General features: G+C 39.5%; 1 protein-coding gene across 2 annotated transcripts in view; it reads left to right on the top strand.

The window, feature by feature from the left end:
* The window catches only part of MBOAT2 (membrane bound glycerophospholipid O-acyltransferase 2), a 216,846-nt gene that overhangs the window by 173,764 nt on the left and 15,631 nt on the right, over positions 1 to 27,451 (top strand). For both annotated transcript variants that reach the window (XM_084622614.1, XM_084622613.1), the window contains exons 7-11: positions 1,078 to 1,261; positions 16,334 to 16,526; positions 23,632 to 23,735; positions 24,145 to 24,209; positions 26,371 to 26,503. In XM_084622614.1, coding sequence (XP_084478740.1) covers positions 1,078 to 1,261; positions 16,334 to 16,526; positions 23,632 to 23,735; positions 24,145 to 24,209; positions 26,371 to 26,503 — 679 coding nt within the window. The remainder of the gene's footprint in view (positions 1 to 1,077; positions 1,262 to 16,333; positions 16,527 to 23,631; positions 23,736 to 24,144; positions 24,210 to 26,370; positions 26,504 to 27,451) is intronic.

Consider the following 27,451-nt stretch of genomic DNA (forward strand, 5'->3'; position numbering starts at 1 on the left):
CTTCAGAATGACTTGAGTGTGGAGTAGAAATCATTCTCAGCACTTTTTAAGTTACTGAAAGATTACGTTAGCAGTTCTTAGGGAAAGTAGTTGGTATATAGTGTGATTTTCAAAAACTGAATAGGGAACATCACAATTCTTTTTGATACTCATTTTATTATCACTGAAATAATGGTTCAGTGACTACTACTGAAGAATTGAGTGCCTCCCTTCTCTTTTAAAAAAAAAAATCAGGGGAGAAATAAATATCAACTTACAGAATGGGAGGACCTATAATTTATGTGAGGTGTTGACATTTATGCTTGTAACTATGTCCTTTCGAAAAGAAATCCCAAGTGGGGGTTTTACAGGCAGTTCTTATTTATTTAAATATCATTTTTGCACCATCTATTAGGACATGCAGGTAGAAAATGTACTCCTTTATTCAATATTTTTCTATTCTTCATGTCACTTCTATAAGATAAACCATTTGGAATTCTTTGTCAATTTCAGAAATTTTTACCACAATTTTGACAGAGGACCAAAGCTGTTCTATTTTTTTAAGTATGCTTTTTTGTCTGTATTATTGTACTTAGGGTGGTGCGGAAGGGTGTATGTGTGCCTGTACACATACATACGTATATACTATATGTATATATATAAAAAACCTGTGCTACCATGAAAGATCCTTCACTCTCTCACTCCAGTGAACTTCAGTTGATAGTACCCTAGAGACAAACTGAATTTAGACTGACAAGAGCCCTTTATCTAATTGCACAGATATATTATATCACTGATTTTTAAGCAAAGTTTCTCATTGATCACAGTGGGGAGATCTACTTAAAAACTGATGGTATGATTTTGGGCTTTGAGAAAGTCCCTGTGGGTAGGCAAATCAGTCTGGAAACACTCAGTATAGACTGATGAAGAAACGTTCATTTATATTTTAAATTGTAGTTATAAAATGTAACTAGACTGCTTCACTGTATGTGTTTTAATTGGAATTAGAATAAGTAATAAAATAAATGATTATTCCTACAGTGGACTGTTTTAAAAGCATAGAGTACCTCTCACAAGTTGCTTGTCTTTGAATTACAGACGCATGCCAAGTCTACTGGAGTATTTAAGTTACAACTGTAATTTCATGGGTATCCTGGCAGGCCCATTATGCTCTTATAAAGACTATATTACTTTCATTGAAGGCAGATCATACCAACTGACACAGTCTGATGCAAATGGGAAAGAAGATGTAAAATATGAACAAACAGATCCCTCACCAAATGTAAGAACTATGATTTTTTGCAGTGCTGCTATATATATATATAGTCATTGCATGAAAAGCTTGGTTTGCATTATTCATTTACAGGCATAACTTCTCAGATATATCTGGAGTTTATTCAATGGAACAGTTCTCTCTTTAAAAAAAAAAAAAAAAAAAAAGTCTTTTTTCCTGAAAGGTAGGTGTTCTGCATAGATTCCCACTGTTGGGTCTTCTGAACAAAAGAAAATAATCTTGGAGCTGTCTAATAAGCTTATATGGTAAAATACCACCTTCAGATGAAGCAGTTCATGTGCACTTCCTTACAAGCATATTAGTCTGTATGAAATGCTTCTGAAAATGAGCTGGAAATAATGAGAAAAACTGCATGCATTTTGTCCATGGAAATTGAATGGAATATTTTATAATCTACTTCAAAGTCTCTTAATTTTTTTTGTTAGCTTCTTTCTGTATTTCAGGCTAAAACTGCACATTTACATGTAACAAGCCTCTCTGATCAACTCTTTCTTAGGGGAGAGAGAGCTTTAACATGTTTATAGGAACTTTTTCCAGTCTTAATTTTTTTTCATTTCTTTATTCAAATGAAGGACAAGTAAACAGATTGTTTGTTGTACAGACGCAATACCAGTGACATACTTGCAATCATTATCATACCACACTGCACCCAGAATCCATGCACATTAGGGTATGCTAATTTTATTTGCTCCCTTATCAGAGTGGAGGTCCAGACACATATGAATGAAACGCCTGTTGATCATCTGTTGCAAAAGATGCACATATGATTTGAATTAAAACCAATGACTACTGACATTTTGTACATTACCCTTTTTAAAAACTGATCCGTTTCACATTAAGGATGCTAAACATATTTTTCCATCCTCCTACACATGAATTGGTCTGACTATATATATGTACACATTTGAATTTTAGTCCAAGATACAGTTATCACCTCAAACAGATAACAGACTTAAGTTATTGTGAAAGAACTGGAGATCTCCAAATATATTGCCTCCCCAAATCCACCTCCAACTTACCTTTTCCCTGCTTAACTTTGAATCTTATTTTTGAGCAGGTAGTTGGGAAGTGAGGGTGAGGCCTGTGTGCTTGCCTGATGTAGATATGCTTGTGCATATGCCTCAAAGTGGTACTAAACTTTACCACATAAACTTGCTAGTACGCTCTCAAGCATCTGAAGGTCACAAGGCCAATATATGTGTGAATCTATAAAGGAGTCTACCCTCAAAATACTCTAGCTGCAGGTAAGCAATTTCCCTTAAATTGTGTTGCTCATACAGTGCTTGATTTTTTTATTTATTTTTACTTTTTTGTAATTTATGCTGCATTAGCTTTTTGACATTAAGATTAAGATAAACTGTCTGTGCTCCTGATACTTCATGTCCCAACTGGTGTTAGACAAATTTGGCTGCATTTTATAACACCAGTGAGTATTGCGTGCTTTTGAAAAAAATGTGGATTATATATTTGTTTACTGCATTTGCTGTATCAATTACAACCTTGATTGTTTTGTTATGACTCATGTTCCAATCCTGTTATATTACTAAAACACTTAGCTAAAGATATTTTCTTAGATTCTCATATTAATTTTATTTTTTAAAGAAAAACAAATTAGGTAACTCATCAAAATAAGAAACTTAATGAGGATCAGCAAATGTTAATATCTTAGATGAAAGAATCTTTCAGCTAAATTTACTATAAGCTTCTTTTCATGTCAAATTTTATTTCTATAACATCAAATATTCATGCCAATCTCCTCCTGTACACTTGTGTTAAGTGCATGACATGAATCTAGTCTAGTATTTTACTGTGTTAATTGCATGTTAACTGAATCTAGTCAACATTTTTAAATGATTTATTTCATATCTCCCTCCTGTTATGCCTTTTTACAAGCTATCATTTGTTGGTGCTCAAAGTGGTGTCAACAGTCAGAAATTAATATCTATCTTCGTAAGTTTACTTTTATTATAGCTATTAGTTATCCTTAAAATACAGGATTCCTGTGGAAAACAGTCCCCCTGCTTTGGCTTTTTCTTAGACTGACTATTTTTAGATGTTGAAGCTCTTGCTAATTGCCTGTAGTTTTTAACTAACTGATTGTTTAGTAATCTCACATGTAGTAAGCTTTGTTATAGTTCATTAGTTTACTGAATGAATTTTTGTTTGTGTATCACTCAAGAAGATTTAAACACGAATCCATTCCAATAGAAGTCTAAAAGTTTGCCTGGAAGTTTTAATTGCTTAAGGCCTGATCCAAAACTCAGTGAAGTCAGCAAGATTCTTCCTATAGACATCAGTGGGCTTTGGATCAAGCCCTAGGTGCTGAAAGGATAACAAGATTGCCCAACAGAATTTTTTTGTCAGGCTTGGTGATCTCATTTTTCCAAATTCATAATGAAATAGAATTGTGAGATCCCGCTTGGTTGGTCTTGTTACTTAATATGACAGTTATCAGTCGGGTACTGGAGCCGTAAAGACCATAGCAAACTGAAACTTTGTGGAGATCAGGGCCAAGGACTACAAAATTGACTTGAATGACTGAACATCTTTCAAGTATGATATTGATACTTATGTAATGTTATGTCACCATGAAGCTATGGCAGTGTCTGACCAGCAAATACGGTCTCTTAAACTGCTTTGTATTTGGGTAACGAATAGATCAGATAAATGTTTTTAGATAAGGGTATTTCTGGTTTATGCTGAAAAAAGCAGCTTTCCTGTTATATAGAGACTTTTTAAAGTGGAAGGTTTGACAAACATTTGTAAATGGCAGAAGCTAATAGCAACATCTCATCAGCCCTCCTCTAAATCAGAATTATAAGTTTTAGAAAGGACTTTACTTGTTATATGCTTTGACAGGCTACCTGGATAACATGAACTGGTTATTCTGATACTCTTAAGTGAAGTCACATTTTTCAAAAGCACACTTATATAGGAAATTGAGTTGCAGCTTTTGTGATCTTGGGTGAGGGTCAATATTCTTCTCACACAAACTAATTCAAAATCTATATGCTATGAGTTAACCTCAGATTCTGTTAGAGGCAGGGACTGTCTGCTCCTGTGTTTGTAAAGTGCTAGAATAATGGGTCACTGAACCTCACTGGGGATCTCTGGGGTTTACTGTCATACAAATAATACATAAGAACAATAATGAAACAGTATTATTAACATAAAAATCAACATAATAAGCAAAAACATAATAAAATTATGACAAGTTGTCTTCTTACTGAGACATTTATCCTAAAACGTACAGTGTAAATAAATATTTACATAAATATACAGTGTAATAAAATATTTAAACAGAATAATTTTTGGACACATTATTTTCTCACAATTGTAGACCAAAATCACCAGCTTCCTAGTTTTATGGTTTGGATTTTAAGAAGTGAACTTAGTTCCAGCAAAACTCCCAATGTTATCTACATTTCACATTAGACAGCATCTACTACATAGCAGTCACATCTTAAAATAGGAACTTTTGTTTTCCTTGAAGGAGTCACTATACTTCTTCTATGACAAGGATTCCCCACTCATCCAGAAGAAAAAAAGTTAAAATTCTCCATAGAGAAACCAAGTATTGCTTAGAGTAAGAAAGACAGAGTCCAGCCTATAAGAGAGAAAAATATTCATTTGATTTGAGAAGTAAGATTACTTAGCTCAGAAGGATGTTGAAGCTTAATTAATGTTGTGAGAGCACTTTGAGATCTTGAATGAAAAACACTATACAAATGTAAAGGATTAATATTGTTACCAATTCATAAATTATAGCTACTGTCTCTTACAGTAAAGAGTGAATGCCCGTTTTTCAGTTATAGATTGGATTTTCAACGTTAAGTGATCACAACTGTCCATAAATTTGTGTGAGTACAAATGCCTTGGATTTGTGCCCATGTATTTGCACTAACTGTGTGCACATGCAAATAAATGGTTTGTGTGTAGAGATTAGGTATTTGTTTATGTAAATTACACATGTACCAACATTTGTGAGTAACTTGTGGAAATCCAGCCCTTTGTTTACATCCCCAGAGAACAAGGGATTAATGCTGTTCAGCTTTTCCCTTCCCTTGAACAGGAACTCAGGGGAAGGACTAGAAGAGTGGCTGAATGGGAGACAATGGGAAGAATACTTTTGGGAAATTAAGGCTCCTCACCGAGAAGTCTCAGGATGGAGTTGAACATTAAAAAGGTTTTTTTCCTGCTTACTTTCTGATAATTATTTTACTTTCGTGATAAACACCAACCCTTGAGGAAGAAACCTTGCTGACTCCAACTGCTTTTCTGCTGAATTATCCAAGCAGTTTATTTAATTCTGTTGAATCATTTCATTATCTTGCTTTAAAACCTCTTTTGAGACAATTCTCTCACACAGTTCTGTGATATGTAAAAGTCACTAACCACACCCCCTCAGTGCTCCCTCTGCTTACCATCTCCCTCACCACCAGAAAGCGCAAGAGCTCATGTGAAACACTTAATGTTTATGCAGATATGCCAATATCTTCAGTAATCTAATCTTAAATCTTTGACAACATGAAGGATGTAAGAGTCACTTAGAGGAAAGGGGTCACATGGCAGTTTTGCAGGTTTGGGTACTTAACATTTTTTTAAGGATTATAAATTTGAAATATTGAAAGTCTGAAGTATTTAACCGGTATTCTTGGCCACTGTTCTACATAGGTTTTTATACTACCTTCATCACCATGGTATCTGAGCTTACCTTCCAGTAGCACATTAAGCAACATAACTAATTTCTGACACATTTGTTCTTTCATCCTCTCCCCAGAAGGAGGTGTATGCGTGCAGTGGAATGTATTGTTTTGGTAGGGTTTATTATTATTATTATTATTATTATTATATAAACATACCTGTTGCTATGTGTTTTTGTTAAAGAAAACAAGGTGGCTTGTAGTTGGAGTGAAAGGTAGTGAGGTTTGTGAAGTTCCTTAATTCCTGGGGGAGTTCATAACACAGTCTTGGACAGTCCTGGAGAAGGTTTTGTCTCCCACATAGACAAGCTTTACTTTTATTGTTGAGAGTTCCATCGCTCCACAGGAGCAAAGTTGTCAACCATGGTCTTTGACCTGGTGGTTATGTGGCCTTTTAGGTATCCTGGACCCAAGCCATGGAGCGTTTTGAAGATAAGGACCGAGACCTTGAAATTGATTCTAAATTCAGTGGGAAGCCAGTGTAGAGAGTGGAGGACAGATATGATTTGTTCACAAATATTTGAGTAGCCTGTTTTGCACTGCAACATTTTGTAGTTGTTGGAGTTTTCTGAGTGCTGGCGGTTTCAGGCCCTAGTATGTAGCACTGCTGTAGGCCAGCCAAAAAGTGAAGAAGGCATCAATAACTGAGGCTCAGTCTTTGTTCACCAGGATGGGAAGGAGACTCCTAGCCAACCAGTGCTTAGAGTCAGTGAGGAGTCCAAGCGTACTCCTAGACTACAGACTGAATTGACCAATGGTGGGTGGATGTGAACATTCTGCCAAAGGACACAGCATCATGGCTGAAAATTCTTCAAAATACTTTCCTTTCTGCCCACCATCACCTCAGCTTTCCTTTGGCCAACTGTTCTTCATTCATGAGCTGGTCTCATTCAAGCACGGCCATCTTGGTTGTAGTGGTGCAATCACATGTGGTGAAGGGAAGGTAGAGTGGTGTGTCATCTGCATATTAGTGACACTGGAGTCCATGTTGTCTGACCAGTTCAGCTAGTGGTTGCATATAGATCTTGGAAAGGACCAGAGAGAGAATTGATCCTTGTAGAACTCCTCAGATGAGGGGGTCTAGTAATGGAGGTGCAGTTTCCTGTCACTACTTGTTGGATATGCCTGTAGGAAGAACCCAAATAATTTTAGTGCATCACCTTGGATCCCTGCCACCTGTCAGATGATACAGCCATATCTCATGGTCAAAAATATGAAGCACTGCTTCCGTCTGTTGACAGGAGGAGATATCCATCAGTGCCACTAAAGCAATTTCATTTTCATGTCCTGGCCTGAATCCAGAATGCATCATGTCTAGAATGTTAGCTTCAGTTATATCTGCTTGTAGTTAGACTTTTGCTAGCTATGAGCTTGTAAGGAATCAGAACTTTGACACTGGTTGGGAATTGGGTAGGACTGAAGTATCCATGATGGGTTTCTTCAGTGTTGGTCAGGTTTCTGCTTGTTTGAAAGAGGAAGAGAAGATTCCTTCTCTGAATGATGCACTGACCTCATGGCAGAGGAGACTTTAAGGAGGGTTTTGCAGAGGTTTGCAGATGTTTACAGGGAGCTCATCCCATGTATTAGGAGCAGCATAGGAAGGAGCATGAAAGTACTTATTTGAAAACGTAGTAAATGCGTGAAGGCCAGCTGGCAAGAACAGGAGCAGCAGTCAGCATCTCAGTAGTGTATAAGATATGAATACGTAGGGCTAGGCCATGAAGGACCTTAAAAGCAAAGATTAGTAGTGTATTTAATATGCTAAAGAAGAGGTGGGCAAACTACGGCCCGCGGGCCACATCCAGCCCATGGGACCATCCTGCCTGGCCCTTGAGCTCCTGGCCGGGGAGGCTAGCCCTCGGCCCCTCCCTCGCAGCCTCAGGTTGCCATGCCATCAGCGCTCTGGGCGGCATGTCTGGCTCCTGCTGGGCGGCACAGTGGTGCAGCTGCTAGTCCTGTCACTCTGAGTGACATGGTAAGGGGGCGTGGAGCGGGGGGTTGGATAAGGGGCAGGGGTCCCAGGGGGCAGTCAGGGAGCAGGGGGCGGTTGGATGGGGTGGCGGTTCTGGGGGGGTGGTCAGGGGATGGGAACGGGGGGGGGGGGTTGAATAGGCATGGGAGTCCCCAGGGGCCTGTCCGGCAGCGGGGGTGTAGATAGGGGTCAGAGCAGTCAGGGGACACGGAGCTGGGGGGGTTGGATGGGGGTAGGGTCCCGGGGGGGGGGGCAGTCAGGGGACAAGGAGCAAGGGGGGTTGGATGGGTCGGGGGTTCTGAGGTAGGCAGTCAGGGGGCAGGGGCCAGGCTGTTTGGGGAGGCACAGCCTTCCCTACCGGGCCCTGCATACACAGTTTCGTAACCCCGATGTGGCCCTCAGGACAAAATGTTTGCTCACCCCTATGCTAAAGGGTGGAGAACACAGAGGGGGTGATGTGGTAAAAACAACAAGCCAGGAAAATACTTGCAGCAGCATTTTGAATGGATATGTATGGGACAAAATGGGATGTGTCAAAGCCAGAGAGTAGGATGCAGTAGTTGAGATGAGTGCTTGGGAGAAGAGATCTAGCTATGTGGTCAGAAAGGAAAGGCTAGATCTTAGAGATATTAGTTAAGAAATACAGAATTCATACATGACCTGGATATGAGGCTCTAGAAGAGACCAAAATGAATAGAATACCCAGATTACATGCCTGAGTGACAGGCAGGGTTGGGGTGATATCCATGGGGTCTGAGAGGGAGGGAGTGGTGACTGTTTTGGAGTGGGAGGAAAGATTAAGAGCTCTGTTCTGCTCATGTTGAACGTAACAATGACATACCCTAAAATCTCTCTTTCTGAGATTTCCTTGTGTATGTCCACCCTGCCCATGTTACAGCGCGGCCGTGGCCGCGTCACAGCACTGCTGCAACAGCATTGACAGTTTAGATACGCTTCATCATGTGGGGGAGACTCTCCCCCACATAAAAAACCCCACCCTGAATGAGCGGTGGTAGGTTTATCAGCGGGAGTGCAGCTCCTGGCAATTAAGCACTGTCTGCACTGGTGCTTTTCAGCGCTAAAACTTTTGTTGCTCATGGGTGTGTTTTTTTCACACCCGTGAACGACAGAAGTTTTAGCACTGAAAGTGACAGTGTAGACACAGCCTTAGTCTGGGCAGAAGGAGATAGGTCCAGAGTAGAGAGAGAGAGATATAAGCATAGAGTTGATAGTTGAAATGTTTGCAGATGAGACTGCCTAGAGATGAAGTGCAGATGGACAAGAAGAGGGGGGGCAAGAATGGAGAAATATGGAACCTCCTAGAAAGTTGGAGGGTGGATGAAAGGGATCCTTCTAGCGAAAGGAGAGATTAGAGGAGAGAGTAGGAGGATGAGCAGAAAAGGACAGGATCCGGGAAGACAACATTTCATGAAGAGCCTGGTCAACTGTGTCAAAGACAGACGACAACTTGAGGAGGAAGAGGGTGGAGCACCTATTCGTCTTTAAGTGGCTGCACACATGTATTCCATTCAGAGATGTCTATGCCCAGTGTGCCAGAGCCAGAGAGTTTTCTGAAGCTGCACATTTGGGGGCAGCGCACATCCCCTGCACCTCCTTGTGGCCCCTCCTGAAAGTTATATAAAGGCACTGCCACCTTGTTCCCCTTCAGTTTCTTCTCTCACCACCCATGGCCTGAATCAGAGCTCCCCGGTAGTTTACCTTAGTCTTTTTTTTAAATGTGCAATCAGCATGTTCAGCTCTCCTCTTTTCCTGTGAATAACTAGTTAGCAGTTAGTACCCAGTAGTTAGGCTTCTTTTATTGTTTTAATATTTTTTTAGTTAGTTAATAATTAGTTTTTGGTGCGAGGCACTGTTGGCATGCAGCGGTCACTGGGCTTTAAGTACTACCCATCATATGAAGTGTTTATTCCAGTAGTAACACCCACCCACTCACATGCCGCCTTTTGTGACTCGACAAGGGGCACATTAAAAAGAGAGGTGAAGTATCTGCCATTCTTTCAAGAAAAGAATGCAGATTTCCAGGGATCTGCACCTCAAGCAATACCTCCTGGAACAGGCTATGAGACCCACCTCAGCTCCAGGGCATTTGACTGAATGCTTTGCCTTCTGCAAACACTAGGCCAGAGGGACTGCAGTGGTGTCATGCCAGACCCCTGGTTTCACACTCTTCTCAGAGAAAAAAGGGGTTGGGCTTCCTCGGCAGGGCTTCCTCAAAGGAGGACCCATTAAACAGACCAAAGAAGCATTCTTTTTTTTTCAAAGGACTCAGAACTTCACCAGCACTCCTTAAGTACTCATGGTAGAGGTGGGCCATTGACCTGTGTCTCCCAGTACTACAGAGGGAAGATACTGGTACCATGCTGTTGACTCCGGTACCATCTGTGAGACAGCTATTGAGTCCAGTACCAACAGACACTGTTTCAGCACCAGCATTATGAGTACTGATGACCTCACAAGCTTATGAGGCTGCAAAGGCCATTGCATTGGTGGCGCCTCCTGCTCTTCCCGTCCTGTCCCAATCTTTGGCTCAGATACAGAGACTGAGAGTTGTACCAGAGTCAGTACCTGCTAAGCAATACAATAAAGTCTTGATCCTGGCACCTATGCACACCAGTTGGAACTGGTATGATCTTCTGCCTCTGCACCTGTGGCCTCAGTACCATGATACTGAGATGGTAGTCAGAATGGCCACTGACCATAGCTTACCCTTTGTCACTGACTACAAAAATATTTCCTGGTATCAAGTCTCAATGCAATATCCTCCACATCTTGGAGCACATTTGTGGTACGACTACCATGCCAGCATTGGTTCTGATACTGACCTCTTCACAATGGACTACAGATAAATCAGATCACCTAAGGCCTCATCAGGATTGACATACTCGATGCCTATTGATCATTATTCAGGTGGCTCCTCATAGTTGGGTTCAGAGTATCCACCATTGACATCCCTACCGAGGCACGGTTGGTCTAGCAAGTCTTCTACACCACTCCCAGAAGGAGAGCATTGGTACAGGGAACAGGACCATTCATATAGCTGGTCCCCAATGTCTTGATCACTGGTCCACTCAAAAGGGACTATTTGCTATGCACCTTCCAAAGCCAGAACTGATTCAGGATGAATCAGAGGAGCTGGTTCTGCCACAAGTGATCTGTCATCTTCCTTGCCTCCTGACTCAGTGACCCCGGATGACTCCTCTCCAGTTCTGGAGGATTTTAAATCTTATTGGATCTGCTGAGGAGAATGGCTGCGGCTTTGGGTATGCAGGTTGAGCTTGTGCAAGAGAATACTCACAAGGTTTTGGACATTCTCCAGGCGGTGGCCCCTGGACTGGTAGCCCGTCCTATTAATGAGGCTCTTTTAGAACCTGCAAAGACCTTATGTCACACACCAGCCTCCTTAGCTCTTGCAGCTAAGTGCATAGACAAATGATACCATGTCCCAGTGCAAGGCTTCAAGTGTTTTTATTCCCATACTGCCCCAAATTCCGATGTGGTCCCTGCTGCCAATGAGAGATCACATGATAGAATCATAGACATGTAGTGCCAGAAGGGACTTTGAGAGGTTATCAAGTGCAGCCCTCTGTGCTGAGGCAGGACCAAGTAAACCTAGACTATCCCTTCCAGGTGTTTTGTTCAAGCCTTTCATAGAAACCTCCAATTATGGGGATTCCACAACCTCCCTTGGAAGCCTGATCCAGGGCTTAATTACCCTTATAGTTAAAAAGCTTCCCTAATATCTAATCTTAATGTCCCTTGCTGCAGTTTGTCCTACTTTCAGTGGACATGGAGAACAATTGATCCATGTCCTCTTTATAGCAGACCTTAAGGTACTTGAAGATTGTCATCAGGTCCTCCTTTAGTCTTCCTTTCTCAAGACTAAACATGGTTTTAACCTTCCCTCATAGGTCTGGTTTTCTAAACGTTTTATAATTTTTGTTGCCCTCCTCTGGACTCTCTCCAGTTTGTCCACTTTTTTCCTAAAGTTTGGAGCCTAGAACTGGACACAGCTGTACAGCTGAGTTCTCATAGTGCCAAGTAGAGTGGGACAGTTACCTCCCTTGTCTTACATACGATACTCCTGTTAATACGCTCCAGAATGATGATAGTTTTTTTTGCAACTGCATCACATTGTTAACTCATATTCAATTTGTGATCCACTATAACCCCCAGATCTTTTTCAGCATTTCTACCACCAGCCCAGTTAGTCCCCATTTTGTAGATGAGCATTTGATTTTTCCTTCCTAAGTACTTTACACTTATCTTTATTTTTCATCTTGTTGATTTCATAGCAATTTCTCCAATTTGTCAAGGTCATTTTAAATTCTAATCCTGCCTCCAACCTCCAGCTTGGTGTCTTCTGCAAATTTTATAAAAACACACTGCTCCATTATCCAAGTCATTAATGAAAATATTGACTTGTAGTGGATCCATGACTGACCCCCTGAGGAATCCCACTAAATGCACGCTCCCATTTTGATAGTGAACCATTAATAACTACTCTTTTAGTACAGTCTTTCAACCAGTTGTACATCCACCTTATAGTAATTTCATTTAGACCATATTTCCCTATTTTTCTTATGAGAATGTCATGTAGGATTGTATCAAAAACCTTACTAAAAATCAAGATATATCATGTCTGCTGCTACCTCCTGTCCATTAGTAACCCTGTCAAAAAAGGAAATTAGGTTGGTTTGGCATGATTTGTTTTTGATAAATCCTTTGGCTATTCCTTATGACCCTATTATCCTCTCATTGCTTACAAACTGATTAGTTAATAATTTGGGGAGGGGAGATTCAAATCATCTCCCAAAGAAAAAGAGTCCAAGAGACTTGATTTGTTAGGAAGTAGAACATATTTTTCTCCCTTTCTCCTGGTGCATAGCTTACCAACAGGCGCTGTTAACTAAATATGATTTTGTATATCTGAATTTACTGACAAGCTGCTGGAAGATGCTTGGGAAGAATTTAGGACTTCTTCCTGGTAGACGACCACTTGGTGGCCACTCCAGTGTGCGCTTGAAGTGGCAGATACTTCTTGGGTGATAGCCTCTGCAATAACAATGAGGAGTGCTTCCTGGTTACAGAACTCTGGTATAACCTTTGACAGCCAGCAAGTCTTAGATGATCTCCCTTTTGATGGACAGTTTTTGTTTTCGTACAAAACTGATGAGACTTTGCATTCATTTAAAGGCTCCATTTGTTGGGGGCATATTTTTCAACCCCCAAAGGTGTCAGTATAGGGCTCTGCAACAGTGCTCCCAGCAATATTGTAGACAACCTGGATATCCACAAAGGCAACAAGACTTTGAGGAGGAAGCAGAAATCACAGAGAAGGATTCCTCCAACTCCAACTAAAATCAGCCAGCCTGTCTTCACTCAGCGGTGCAGAAGCAGCACATTTGGCTTCCTCCTCGAGGACAGTGATACAGTCACCGGTGATCATTCTGCTATTTCTTCCCCATTTTGGCAGAGATTGTCCCACTTCCTGAGTGCTTAGGAAGCCATAATGATGGCCAAATGGGTCCTGAGCACTGTGAGAATGGGCTATTCTATCCAATTCCTCTCCATCCACTTCTTCTTCTTCACCACCTACCCCATTCCTTTTCAGGGATCCATCTTACAAGGCAATGCTCCTTCAAGAAGTTCAGACTCTGTTCCCACAAGGGAACATAGAAGAAGTCCCCCTTCAACATCAGGAAAGGGGTTTTATTCACAGTACTTTGATCACCAGGTCCAAGGCGGGTCTGAGACTCATATTCCATCTTCAAAATCTCTACAAGTATCTCAAATATATAAGATTTCATATACTTTTCCTAGCATCCATCCTTCCCTCGCTAGATTACAATTGTTGTGCTGCCCTTGATCTCTAGGACAGCTACTTCCATGTGGCAGTATTGCCAAGTCACAAGAAGTTTCTGAGATTCATAGCGGCAGCCCAACATTATCAATGTACAGTGCTTCCTTGTACCTGTTGTCATCCCCATGAGTATTCACCAAGTGCATGGCAGCAATAATGGTGGCCTACCTGAGGATGTGAAGGATTCACATCTTCCCTTCCGTAGATGATTGGTTAGTGGGAGGCAGATCTGAGCATCGGGTTCTCTGACACGTCCAGTTTATAGTTTGTCTCTTCAGTCGTCTGGGACTCATGCTGAACAAGGGAAACTCCATGTTATTCCTGACACAGAAAACATTGTTTTTCATAAATTCATAGATTTTACGGCCAGAAGGGACAATTGTGATCATTTAATACGACCTCCTTTATAACACAGGCCATAGAACTTCCCCAAAATAATTCCTAGAGCATATCTTTAAAAAAGAAAAAAATCCACTCTTGATTTTAAAAATTGCCAGTGGTGATGATGAATCCACCAGGACCCGTAATCAGTTGTTCCAGTGGTTAATTACGATCCAATGGCTGGAAGTAGAAGCTAACTAAATTCAGTTTGGAAATAAGGCATAGATTTTTAACAGTGAGATTAATTTCTTGTAAAGGTAAAGGTCTACAAATTGTATCAAATAAGATTTTTTTGTCTTTCGAACATTGTTGGGTGTTATCAATAGTTTCCATTATATTCTCCATTGCACTAGTTCGTTCCATCTCCTGGAAGCAGCATTACTTGTGGATTATTGGATGTGATGAATTCTTCATCAGGCCTCTTAATACACTTTAATTAGGCCAGCGAAATAAAGCTTGCTAAAATCTTGATCTCTGAAGTGCTGCCTGTTGACGTGTGAAATATCAGGATTATAGCGATCTTTCACTCTGCACATCACACAAGAAGGTACACAACAACTCGAACAGAGGGCACAGGAGAGAACAGCGTGGTTGAATGGGAAGAAGGAGAGACAGTATTATCTAAGTTGGGAAAACAATATTAATCATTTCATTACAGTATTTTCTGAAGTATTTTCATTCATGGTGGTGGTGAAGTTACCTTGTTATCTTAGATCTTTATATGTATAATTACACAATATTTGAAACAGGACATTGTCTCTGAAAGTACTGGAAAATATTGGAAGTATGGTGGAGAGAACAAGGAACTAGCTACCTCTTACCTGTTCTAACACTTTTTTTGCCCAAATCAGGCCACATTGAATTATTTTCCTGGCAAGTTTAATATTAATAGAATTATAACGGTAAATATATCTGTATTTTAGTCTCAATTAAACTATTGAGAGAAACGGAGAATTTTGAATACAAGTAGAGCCTAAATGACTGCAGCTCTATCAATGATTAACTTGTGCATGGACACTTCAGGTGCTTCTTTAGTATCTGAAAGATACTTCAGCAACTTACACATCATATGGGACCTTTTGTCCTTGGAAAATAGAGCAGACTATGTATTTAAAACAGCAAATGTTGTATGTTACTCATTATGTACACGGGTGCTGAAAGTCACTGAACCCAACTGTAAACCCTGTATATGATAGAGATCACTTCAAGTCAGGGGGTGCTGCTGCACCCCCAGCAGCCCTAGTTTCAGCACCTATACTTATGTGCATTTTATAATGGAACCCGATCTACTTTTTAAAAAAATAGCAAGAGCAAAAGGACTGGGCTTCGAGGGATACTGGGTCAAAATCTGTATGTCCTTGGGTGAGTTACTTGACCACCTTCTGCCTTGGTCATTCTAGCTGGAAAACAAGGCCTCATAAAACCGGAGGGAAGGATTCCATTGTAAATCCCAGTTATATACATTTAGAAATTGTTATAATTTCAACATTTCAAATCTTGTATATAATACTGTGAAACATCCTCAGCAGAGGTACTTAATATATTGACTTAGACAACATTTTACATCTTCTTTCTAAGAATTACTGAAAAGGAACTGAAAACAAGGAGATACTAGTACTTATAGGTTTGAATAAACTCCAACTGATGTTTGAGTGGTATGTCATTAAAAGTGGAGAAGGGGACTCTTTGCCCTTGTCTGTCTGTGGGTTCTGTGAAGAAGATGCACTAACCTCAAATGACCTGTAGTATATTGATTATCTTGATGACGACATCTTAATTTTTTATCTGTGTAGATAATTCTTGATACCATTATGAAAAGCAGTATGAACAGTGTTTCCATTTATTCAAGGGATTTTTCAAGGTTCTTAATTGCTGTCAGACTTTGATTTAACAATTCTTACTTTAAGATGGCATGGTCATAGCATAATCCAGGCAGGAATATTTCCTTTTCCTCTTATCCTTTTAGCTTGTAAAAGTCTTTAAAAATTTAAATGTCATAGCATGTGTTTATTGGGAAGTGACATACATTTGTACACCTATTTAGGGAAGATCATGAATTTTGTTTCAGGAAGCTTAATAAAAAAAGATGAAACTCACAAACTCTCCTCCATTGCACTTTTCAGATAGCTGTGACACAGAAACTTTTAATCTGTGGGCTCTCCTTATTATTTCATATGACTGTCACAAAAACTTTACCTGTGGAATACAACATTGATGATAACTTCAGAGCTACAGTATCTTTGCCTATGAGGATTATCTACCTGTATGTGTCTCTAATGGCTGCCAGACCCAAATACTATTTTGCATGGACTTTAGGTAAGCAACTAAAAATGTGTGTACTTTTCTTTACAGTTAAAAGTACTGTATGTTGGATATGAATTTAAAAGAGAGAGTGCCCTCTTGGGGTCTTATAAGTAATTTTAGAACTGAGACTTTAGGCAAGGGACAATGAATGAATGGGTTTATTTTATAGTTGCCCATTAACATAAACTTAAGGATAGAAGTGTATTTTGCAAACTAGATTCCAGGGCCTGATGAATAGATACCTCAATAAAACATGTATTTGATATCTTTTAAAGAGAAATGGTATTTTTATCCCTTTAAAATTGCCTTAAAACTAGTTTAATTACATAGTGCATTTTAATTTAAGACTTCTATACTTTACTTTTCACACCCATTTATATCCATTTATAAACCTCTTCCTTGCAGTCAGTTAAAAAAAATTCTATTTAGAATAGCCCAGCTGCAAGAACAAGCTGCATAACTCAACATGGATATATTGTAGTGTATAGGAATATGATCAGCAATAACTGCAACGTAAAGTGCAGTTGTCATAAATATAAAGGGAAGGGTAATCTCCTTTCTGTATACAGTGCTATAAAATCCCTCCTGGCCAGAGCAAAACCCTTTCACCTGCAAAGGGTTAAGAAGGTAAGATAACCTCGCTGGCACCTGACCAAAATGACCAATGAGGAGACAAGATACTTTCAAAGCTGGAGGGGTGAAAACAAAGGGTTTGTCTGTCAGTGTGATGCTTTTGCTAGGAACAGATCAGGAAGGCAGTCTCAGAACTTCTGTTAGTAAGTAATCTAGCTAGGAATGCGTTAGATTTCCTTTTGTTTAATGGCTGGTAAAATAGCTGTGCTGGATGGAATGTATATGCCTGTTTTTGTGTCTTTTTGTAACTTAAGGTTTTGCCAAGAGGGATTCTCTATGTTTTGAATCTGATTATCCTGTAAGGTATTTACCATTCTGATTTTACAGAGGTGATTCTTTTACTTTTTCTTTAATTAAAATTCTTCTTTTAAGAACCTGATTGATTTTTCATTGTTCTTAAGATCCAAGGGTTTGGGTCTGTGTTCACCTATGCAAATTGGTGAGGATTTTTATCAAGCCTTCCCCTGGAAAGGGGGTGTAGAGCTTGGGGGCAAAGACATCTCCAAATGGTCTCTTTCCCTGTTCTTTAACACACTTGGTGGTGGCAGCATACGGTTCAAGGATAAGGCAAAGTTTGTACCTTGGGGAAGTTTTTAACCTAAGCTGGTAGGAATAAGTTGAGGGGGTCTTTCATGCAGGTCCCCACATCTGTACCCTAGAGTTCAGAGTGGGGAAGGAACCTTGACAGCAGTTGTTTCCTATATTGATGGTAAACGTTTCACTTTGTTTTTTAGTAAAAACTTTAATGACCTGCTAAAAGCAGAATACATATATATTGCCCTTGTTTGAGGCACTAAATGGATGTTGTATTTTAAACAATATTTTTCCTTTCCAAGTCATATAGGGAAAAAATATTCAACTTCCAGAAGTTTGTGCCATGGAAATGTTTATTATATTTTTGATTATATATTATATATTTTGTTTGTTATATATTTGTTGCATAACTCTGCATGAAAACTGAAGGGAAACCAATGCAGTAAAGAGTTTTGTAGAATAGCATGACTCACTTTCAGCTGCTAGTTTAATTCCTGTTCAGTGAATGAAGTATTTTCAGCCTGTCTGGGTACAGAATAATTCTAGGTTTTGTTGAAGAATGACATACTTCGGAATATTGTGCCTAAAAACACCAGTATTATCATCTGTCAAGGATGGAAGCCAGCTGAAAAGTGCCTAAACTCACACTGTTGGAGTATCTCCTCAGAGAGGGTTCTGTCTGTACTACTTTTGCTAGCAGAGTTGAACCAGCATGGCTTTGATAAAATATGGAAGGCCATAAACTTTATTGGATCAGTGCTTCATTTAGTTCTTGCCCTCTTTTGCTGCTGCTTTATTGTAACTGCTCTAAGGGCCTGAGCAGAATGCATGATGACACGGGTGTTTTGCTGAATGCAATGCTTTGGGGTTTTTAATATATTTTTATTCCTTCCAAATGCTAAAGCTCTTTTACAAATATGTTAAAATGAATCCTGATGTATATGCTATCAGCACTGTTTCCTCCTTTAGTTAGGAAGTTGTTATGGAATTGGTGTTACTTTCTGGTATTTCTAACTTGACCCTAAAAAAGTGTGGCAAGCTGATATTTCTTATGCATGGCCTCAAATAGAGTAGCAGGTGTTCTCCTTATTTACAAAAAAGAATTAATAAATGTTCATTGGTGGTGCAATAGAATGAGAAATTAGGTTATTTTTAAAATATCATAAATTTTGTCTTGTGGGCCAGTAGAGGTCAGAAAAATCTTTTAGATAAGCGGTGTCAGACTTCCTTGACAGCTGAATAACTGAGTGAAATGTAAAAACAATGAGGATTCCTTGTGGCACCTTAGAGACTAACAAATTTATTTGGGCATAAGCTTTCATGCGCTAGAACCCACTTCATCAGATGCATGAAGTGGAAAATATAGGAGCAGGTATAAATACATGAAAAGATGGAAGTTGCCTTACCAAGTGTGAGGTCAGTCTAACGATTCAATTAATAGTAGGATACCAAGGGAGGAAAATTAGCCTCTCCCTGGTGGAGGAAATGTGTTGTGCAAATGATGGCAATAGATATAAAAAGGGAAACTTTTAATATGTGGCCTCTGAGAAAAAAGGAAAAAAATTTATCCCACAGACTTGCCTGACACCATGGGTATGGATTAGTGAGCAAAGGAAGTTAAGTTGCCTTAGAGCAGCTGTTAGGAAAAGGGGAATAAAAAGGTTAAGGATTTCAGGCATATTCCACTATCATGTAAAGTACACTTACTTTAGCCCAGCAGTATACATCCATTGTTCTGTCTTCTACATTTGTATTTCCTATTGCAACTTAAATATATTGTTTTTATTTGTATAATATTTGTTTTATTCTAGACTCCTACTGAACTAACACAAGTTAAAGGCAATTTTTCAAAGAAGAAAGGAAGGTTATTCCGCTGTAACTAATCTTCTTTTCCTTTACCTTGTCCTGTCAATCGGGTCGGCGGTTCTTGTTCTTCATCTCTAAGCATTCTTGTCAAATGTGCCATCCAAGATGACGCCAACCTCCTTCGTGTCTTCTTTCAGCATTTAGGTCTTCGGCTCGTGATTGCTAGTTCTTGTACTCTCTGGCCAATGTATCTCACATCTTGCCAGGTCATGTGACCCGGCCATCTCAGCCTGTACTCCCTCAGCTTTTCCATAATGGAGGCTGCCTGTATCATAGCTCATACCATTTAATTGCATAGCTTAGCAGCTGTTGTCTTACTCAGTGTCCAATTGAGCATTCTTGTTTTGGCAGTATGAAGTAGTGTTCTTCTCTCTTCCTCATTGACCAGTGTTCCAACCTATGTATCATGGCTGGCCTAATCATGATCTTCTACACTTTGCTCTTTAGTGTACTTAGCACATATAATCCCCATCAACTCCCTACATTTACACCACCCACTCTGCATGCAGCTTCTAACATCTGCATCCACATTCTCATTATGGCTCAACACTGAACTGAGGTTCAGAGTTTAACTTTATACCATCTAACTTTATTGATTTCTCATTGTTCCTCTCAATTAAACTTTATATGTAGTCTGTCTTTTGTAAGCCATTTTCTTCTATTGTAGCCCTCCATTGTTCTAGGTCCCTTTCCAGTTTGTATTAATCTTCATCGCACAACATGTCAGCAAAAACCATGCTCCATGGAGCCTCTCTCCTAGTCTATTATAATCGGAACTAGGAATGGGCTTACGGCTGATCCTTGATGTAGACATATCCCCACAGTGAATGATTCACTGTAGCCACTGCTGCTACTCACTACGGTTGTGCTACTCTCATACATATCCATGATAGTTTTAACATATGTTTCTTGCAGATTGCATGACCACAGGCATCACCATAACAGTTCTCTAGGAACTCTGTCATAAGCCTTTTCTGAATCCACAAACACTAAGTGCAATCCCTTGCATTTCTCTCTGTACTTCTGTAATATTTGGGCTGAAAACACTGTGTCCTGTGTTGACCTTCCTTGCATAAACCTGAATTGGTTGTTGCTTATTTGATGTTCCAGCTCCTCCCGAAGTCTTTTCTCGATAATTCTTACCAGCCATTTCAAAGTGTGACTCATTAATTTGATGGGTTGCTAAGTGCTACTTTCTTGCACATCTCCTTTACACTTAAAGATAGGAAACAATATTGGCCTTTTTCCAGTGCAGAAAAATAAGTTGAAAAAGTTCATCACTGTCACCATTCCCTCAATTGGTATGTTGGCCGATCCCACTGCCTTACTGGTTTTGTAACCTTGAACCCTATCTGAGCCTCCACCATGACAAAAGGTCTTGTGAGGTTGTTTCTTGCACATACTTCCTTCAGTGGTTTCTTCACATTGTCTTCACTGACAAGCTTCTCATAAAACAGCTGCCACCTCCTAGTGATATCACTGTCTTCCACCAGTACTCTTCCATTTTCATCTTTGACACACTTTACAGTTCCCAAGTTCTGTGCTTCTATGCCTATTCTTGGCTAATTTATACATTCCTTTTCCCCCTTCCTTCATCAGTAGTACTGCTTACAAGTCTTTAAATATCCGACCCTTAGTTTCTGCAACTGCTCTTTGTGTTGTTATCTTTACAAGCTTGCATTCCTTATAACTTTCTACCACTTTTACTTTCTGCCGTTGCTTAAACCTTTCTTTCTCACTGCCTTTGGCACATTGTTGGATCATCACCATGTCTCATTGCCATGACATTTCCCTCTTTTCATTTGACCACACATTTGCACATTTTCTATAATATGTTTTGATATTTTCTCCCAAACTTCACTGGTATCAGTGTGGTCGATTTGGTCATTGTCCAACCTCCAAGGATCTCATCCTTAATCTCAGACTAAAACTTCCCTATCTGTGAGCCTCCACTGCTTTATCCTTTGTTTCACAACTTGTCTTTTGTCCCCCACTGGCCTTTTCAATCAGAAGTTCATGACAAGCAATCTATGTTGCCCTCAATCTGTTCTCCCAGGATCACTTTACAGTCTCATGTTTTTCTGTGACTTCCTCTTGTCAGGAAGCAATCAATCTGGGGCTGGTGGCACCACTCTTGTACATAATTAAGTGCTTCTCCTTTTTACAAAGTATATATTGGCATCAATCAGGCCATGGGCTCTGGTTAACTCTAAGTTACCCTCACCAGTTTCATTTCTGGTTACAAACTGTGACAATTATTGTACCTATCCCTGTGTTCTCCCACACGTCTGTTGTGATCTGCTCCCATGATCAAGCACTCAGCTTGTGGTATTTCACCTATCACTTGGTCCAGCACTATGTGGAATTCCTCCTTCTCCTCAATCATACAACCAACCTGCACATATATTCACATACAACATTAAATATTCTCTACTCAGTGCTATTCTAAATTCCATCAGCTGGTCACTCTTCCTTTGGATGTCCATACCTTATCCTGTAATATTTCTGCTGTGATTATTACTACTCCATTTCTCCTTGCTGCTGAACAGTGATACATTATCTTGTAGCCCTCCCCTGATGGTCATGGATATTAATCCCTTTCATTTTTTCTCTTGTATACAGGCAATATGCACTCTCCTTCTTTTCAACATCTCAGTTATTTCTCTTGATTTCCCAGGCACTGTTCCTGTATTCAGGGAAGCCAAACATAGTCTCACTATAGTCTCACTTCTTTAGCCACATGTGCCCAGAATGTGGTAGCCTTTCCCCATTTTCCACAGGCATCAGGCAAAGCGGTTGTGAGTCACTTACAGGGGTGTAAGTGTTTTGCTAGCATGATACTGGTATACTCCCTGAAGACCAAGGCCCATAGAGCATGTGTGATAGGCACAACGTTTACAAACTGGCTTTCAGGACTGACATTTTTGGTTTGAAATCAGCATCTCTTCTTGGAGGTGGACTGCATATCACAGCAAATGAGTCCCATCTGCCTGGAGCAATTTTGTTATAAGGTAACAGATGCCTGCCTTTCATGCCCCCACTTTCAGTGAAAAACACCTGCACCATGACAAGGCAAATGGTAAGAATTTAGCTGTCAGAGGCTATATATTACATTTGCTGCATGAAGCATTTTCTAGGCAGCGAGAGCTCATCCTCAAATCCACCGCAGCCACGCCAGTTCTATTAGAGTACTTGGATTATATTGCCTCTTCAGAGCCACTTTTGCTTCCCCTACTTTTTCTTCAGGGGCCCCTGAATCATCAGAAAGGAACTGTGGGCTGTCCTGATATCAGGACTTGTACTATTAGAAGAAATTTTGAGTACACATTGGAAATCATGTCTTTCTCAATAGTTCATTTTTCCCCATTGATTTTTAACAGGCACATATTTAGAGCATCAGACTTTGGTATGCTATGCTATCTGAAACATCATGGAGTGAGACATTTTTATTTTTATGTTTACACATTCAGCTTGTGTATCCCTCACAAAGTGAAGGAAGGCATCTGAACACTGGGACACTTTCTCAAACCACTGCAACCAGTGGATATGCCCGTGCTTTCTAATCTTAAATTGAGTTCAGTTTATATTCAAAATAGAACTGATCGAATTCCAATTTTTCTCTTCTCTTTGGGTGGTAGTTAATACCATGCATCACAGTGAGCTTGAATGGGTTCCTCTGTCAGTTTGATCAAACAGGCATATTGGAAGGCAAAGATACCCTCTCCCAAGTAGAAAGAAAGGACCCTATAGAAATAAATGGACTGATAGGAGAAGATGCCTACATTGTGAAACTGATGGTATATTATATTCTTGTTTGCTTTTCTTTTTTTATAAAAAATTATTTTAAGATTGAAAATAACTTGGTTTGCAAACATACATCCTTAATTGTCTTATTCTTTTCTCTTGATAGTTAAGGGCCTAATCCAGTGACTCTAGGTGCTTCTAAACATTTAAAAATACAGTCAAAAAGTACATTAATACAACAGATCATGTGTACAGAGTACTTGTCATAGGATGCACAATATTTATAATGTAGGCAATTTATAATTACTTACGTCAATTGTTTTCTCTTGTTTCATTGCAGCAGATGCAATTAATAATGCAGCAGGGTTTGGTTTTAGAGGATATGACAAAAATGGAGCATCACGCTGGGATTTAATATCAAATCTGAGAATCCAGCATATAGAGGTTTGTTTATGGCTTTTTCAAATAAAATTGTCCTCATGTAGAAAATTTTAAAGGCATTAAATTGTCTTACACTTTTTCTATTCTCAGGATTGCAAAGGTGTGACAAATCAGAGGTGACAATCAGTGTCTAGGGGAAGGAGTGACAAATCACATACATTTTGGATATCTTCTGCAAGCCAACTAGCTTGTGGAATTTTTTTGTAATTATGAGTACTCTAAATGTAGAGTTACAAATGAAGGAATAAAAGCAGGCTTATAATAGAGCGGTTAAGTAAATTCCTGCTGTCCTTATTTAGCTCATCCCCAAAGAATACTTGGTTTGTGTTTCACACTATTCTGAAATACAGCATGACTCTTTAATGTAGTGTCTTTACGTTTTGCAGAAATAATTAATGTTTTGGTTTTACAGTTTTCAACAAGTTTCAAGATGTTTCTTGATAACTGGAATATTCAAACAGCTCTTTGGCTTAAAAGGTACTGTATTTCTTAAAAGAAAGCTTTTCTGCTTTGAAGTTTCTTTATTACTTATCTTTAAAAATAATCTATGAATACTTGTTATTAGAAATCCTAAACCAATGCAGCTGCATAATCGATTATACGCTTTAATTATAGCGTTATCTGCCTCTGGCTGCTGGCCTGTGGAGGAACCTATGAGCTTCTTTAACTACCCAGTCACAGAATCTTCCCTGTATTATGAATGGGAACTGTCTATACCCTCTCCCTTCCTAGAAACTACACTGCAAGCTCTAAACCACATGGGAATGCTGTTGGGAGAGTATGTTGTGTGCACATTGTTTTCTTCAGTTCCCTCATGTAAATGGCAGATTCGTTGTTCCCTGGCTTGGCCAGAAATAAGAGATGGTTTCCAATGGGCTAATGCTTCCCCGCTGTTTCCCCTTGAAATGGTTGTGAGGGTGAATGAATATAGAGCCAAATGAAACATCCCATTTCAGCTAGGTGAATAGAAGGCAGAAAACGGCCATCCTTCTTGGCAATTATATTGAGACAGGTCCATTTTCCCCTCAGCAGAAAAACTTTATTAATAGCTGGCAGTCTGGGTAGACCCCATTTTGGAGCCTCACATATGCCTTTACTAAACACTTCGGACTGCAGAAGCTTAATAGCCACAGGTCTAGGAAATAGGATGTTGGTAATCAGGAGAAGCTAATTTATATAAGATTCCTGTTCTGTGAAGTAACTTCTAGTTGTGAAGAGGTCTTTCCTAAGTTTTGGCACTATTCAAAAGATGAGTAGCATCTTTGAATAGACAACCTGTGTAAAGACAGTAACTACAGTCTTCTGCAACCTGTGGTTGATTCATATGTATTCTGCTGGATTGGCCTCTTGAATTAGCAGTGCCTTTCCAATGGTATGGTGGAAATATGGAATAAAGCCTGTAGAGTAGATTGATACTCATTCTCAATGCAAGTATTACAATCTTGCTGTGATACCAGATCTAGTGCAGTGATTAGGGAAGGCATACATGCTACAAGGAGCTCTTTGGCTTTGTAGTTGCTCTGTCTAATCAGACTCCTCCCTCCAAGTCCAACACTGCTCATAACAGGGAAAGGGCTCCCAGCAAATGTAAACCTGCTCTTCACATAGTGGAACACAGCCTCAACTGCCTCCTCCAGAGAGTAAGGTGTATCCCTCAAATTTTCTCTCCTTACAAGAGGGGTGTGTGTAGGGGTGTACACCTTCCTCCCCAAACATTTGTTCTATCCTTGAAAAGCAGAAATGGTTTTAATAATTTAAATTTTATTGCAAGGAAGATCAAATTATGTCTGCTAATGTAAACACCTATTTGCAAGCCAAAACTCATGTCGTCGTAGAATTTATTGTCAGAGAAGTCAGCATGAAGGTGCAGTCGCACACATAGCTTAGGGTCTAGAGACGTACTCCCTACTAGGGCTGGTTGGGAATTTTTCAACAAAACCTTTTTTAATCAGAAAATGCCAATTTGTCAAACCAAAACTGTTTTCTGCAAAGGGTTGGTTTTAATAAGTTTCCCATTTTGAAAAAAAAAAATTGAAATTGTTGAGATGTCCCATTTCTGTGTTTTCCTATTTCTGGAAAAGCTCCAGTTTTGGGGTCATAATGACTTCATTTCAAAATTAAGTTAATTTATAGTGAAGAAAAAAGGCTTAAAGAAATAAAAGGTCAGTATTGAAACTAAATGTTTTGAAATTATTGCAATGAAACATTTCAATTGATGCAATCAGAATTTGTTCAGATTTTTGGTACATGAACATTTTCATCCCAGTTTGGGATGGGAACATTTTTTTTTTTTTTTGAAATCTCAAAAATTCTCATCAGACAGGTAATGCATTTCCCATCCAGCTATAGTAGCTAGCCAGTAGAGTTCTGCCTTTGAGGAGTAGTGTCGTGCCATTGTGAAGGAGCATACATGGCAGCACGGAGATCTGGTATCAAAGCTGAGAGTAAAGTTTCAGCATTTTCTGTAAATCATAATATGTTAATGGTTAAGTCCAAGATTCAATAGAACCATGTAACCAAATAGCAGCTGCTATTTAATCTATGGCTTGCTAGGTTTTAAAATGGTTATTGGCACTACTGTTGATCATCTTCCCTCCCTTATACCCTTTGCCTTTAATACGTTTACTTTACTTCTTAGAGTATGCTATGAGCGAGCTTCCTTCAGTCCTACGATCCAGACCTTCATCCTTTCAGCCATTTGGCATGGTGTGTATCCAGGATATTATTTAACATTTTTAACAGGAGTACTAATGACATTAGCAGCACGAGCCGTAAGTACCAACCATGTATTTTAATGAGTAATTAGTTTTATAAAAGCAAAGTGACTATACTACAGTGCTCACAGGTGTGTGCATCACAAGGGAAACTCAGACACAATCTGGGCCCAAAAAGTATAATCTATATTTTAGATGTAACAGCAGTGAGAGTGATGAATAGAAGGGAGGGATGGGAGGAAAGACAAGAGAGGAAGGACTACATTGCTGTTAGTGCTTTTGTAGCACATCTTTCATGTGAAGTTCTCAAGCTGCACTGACTATCTCGTACAATATTACTGTGATATGAACAGAGATCGTTAAAGTGAAAGTAAAAAGACTTGCCAGTGAGGAGGAGGAATCTTTCCTTAGGGTTTGTAGGCCTAAGCTAACAATTTCTGTAGAATTTAATAATAATTTTAAAATAAACTTGTGTTTGGTACTTTTGTAAAGCTATTAAAGTAAAGCAGTGTTCTCCTCAGCCAGCAGACAAACATCTCTAGTACATTTGCTGCTGAGAGTTCTGCCAAGCAACAGCAGAGTGACATTAATAAGATTTTGGTCAGTTTTACTGCTGCTATTCAGAACCCTGTGGATCCAGAAAAATAACCCCAAAAACTAAAGAGTAAACCTGTCAAGAAATTGGTCAGTATCACAGTGCTGCTTGGGAAAGTAGGTATTAGAGTTAATCAAGGAGGAAGAGGACCCCAAAAATGGAGGCTGAGCAGAGAGGGATACAGTAACAGAGACCTCTTTGCCATCAGAGCAGGCGGGAGACTGTGAAGGGGAGAGAGAGAGATGGAACAGAAGACTCTTTGCACCTTCCAACTGCTAGTGGGAGCTGGAGCTTCAGTTGATCAGACTCCTCCTCCTACTACTAATAAAACATGTAATACTTTCCTCCATATATCACAAAGCATTTTACAAACATGGGTTAGCATTATTGTCCCATTTTACAGCTGTGAC

This window comes from Lepidochelys olivacea (assembly GCF_965140295.1).
Source record: "Lepidochelys olivacea isolate rLepOli2 genome assembly, chromosome: 3".
Classification (NCBI taxonomy): Eukaryota; Metazoa; Chordata; order Testudines; family Cheloniidae; genus Lepidochelys; species Lepidochelys olivacea.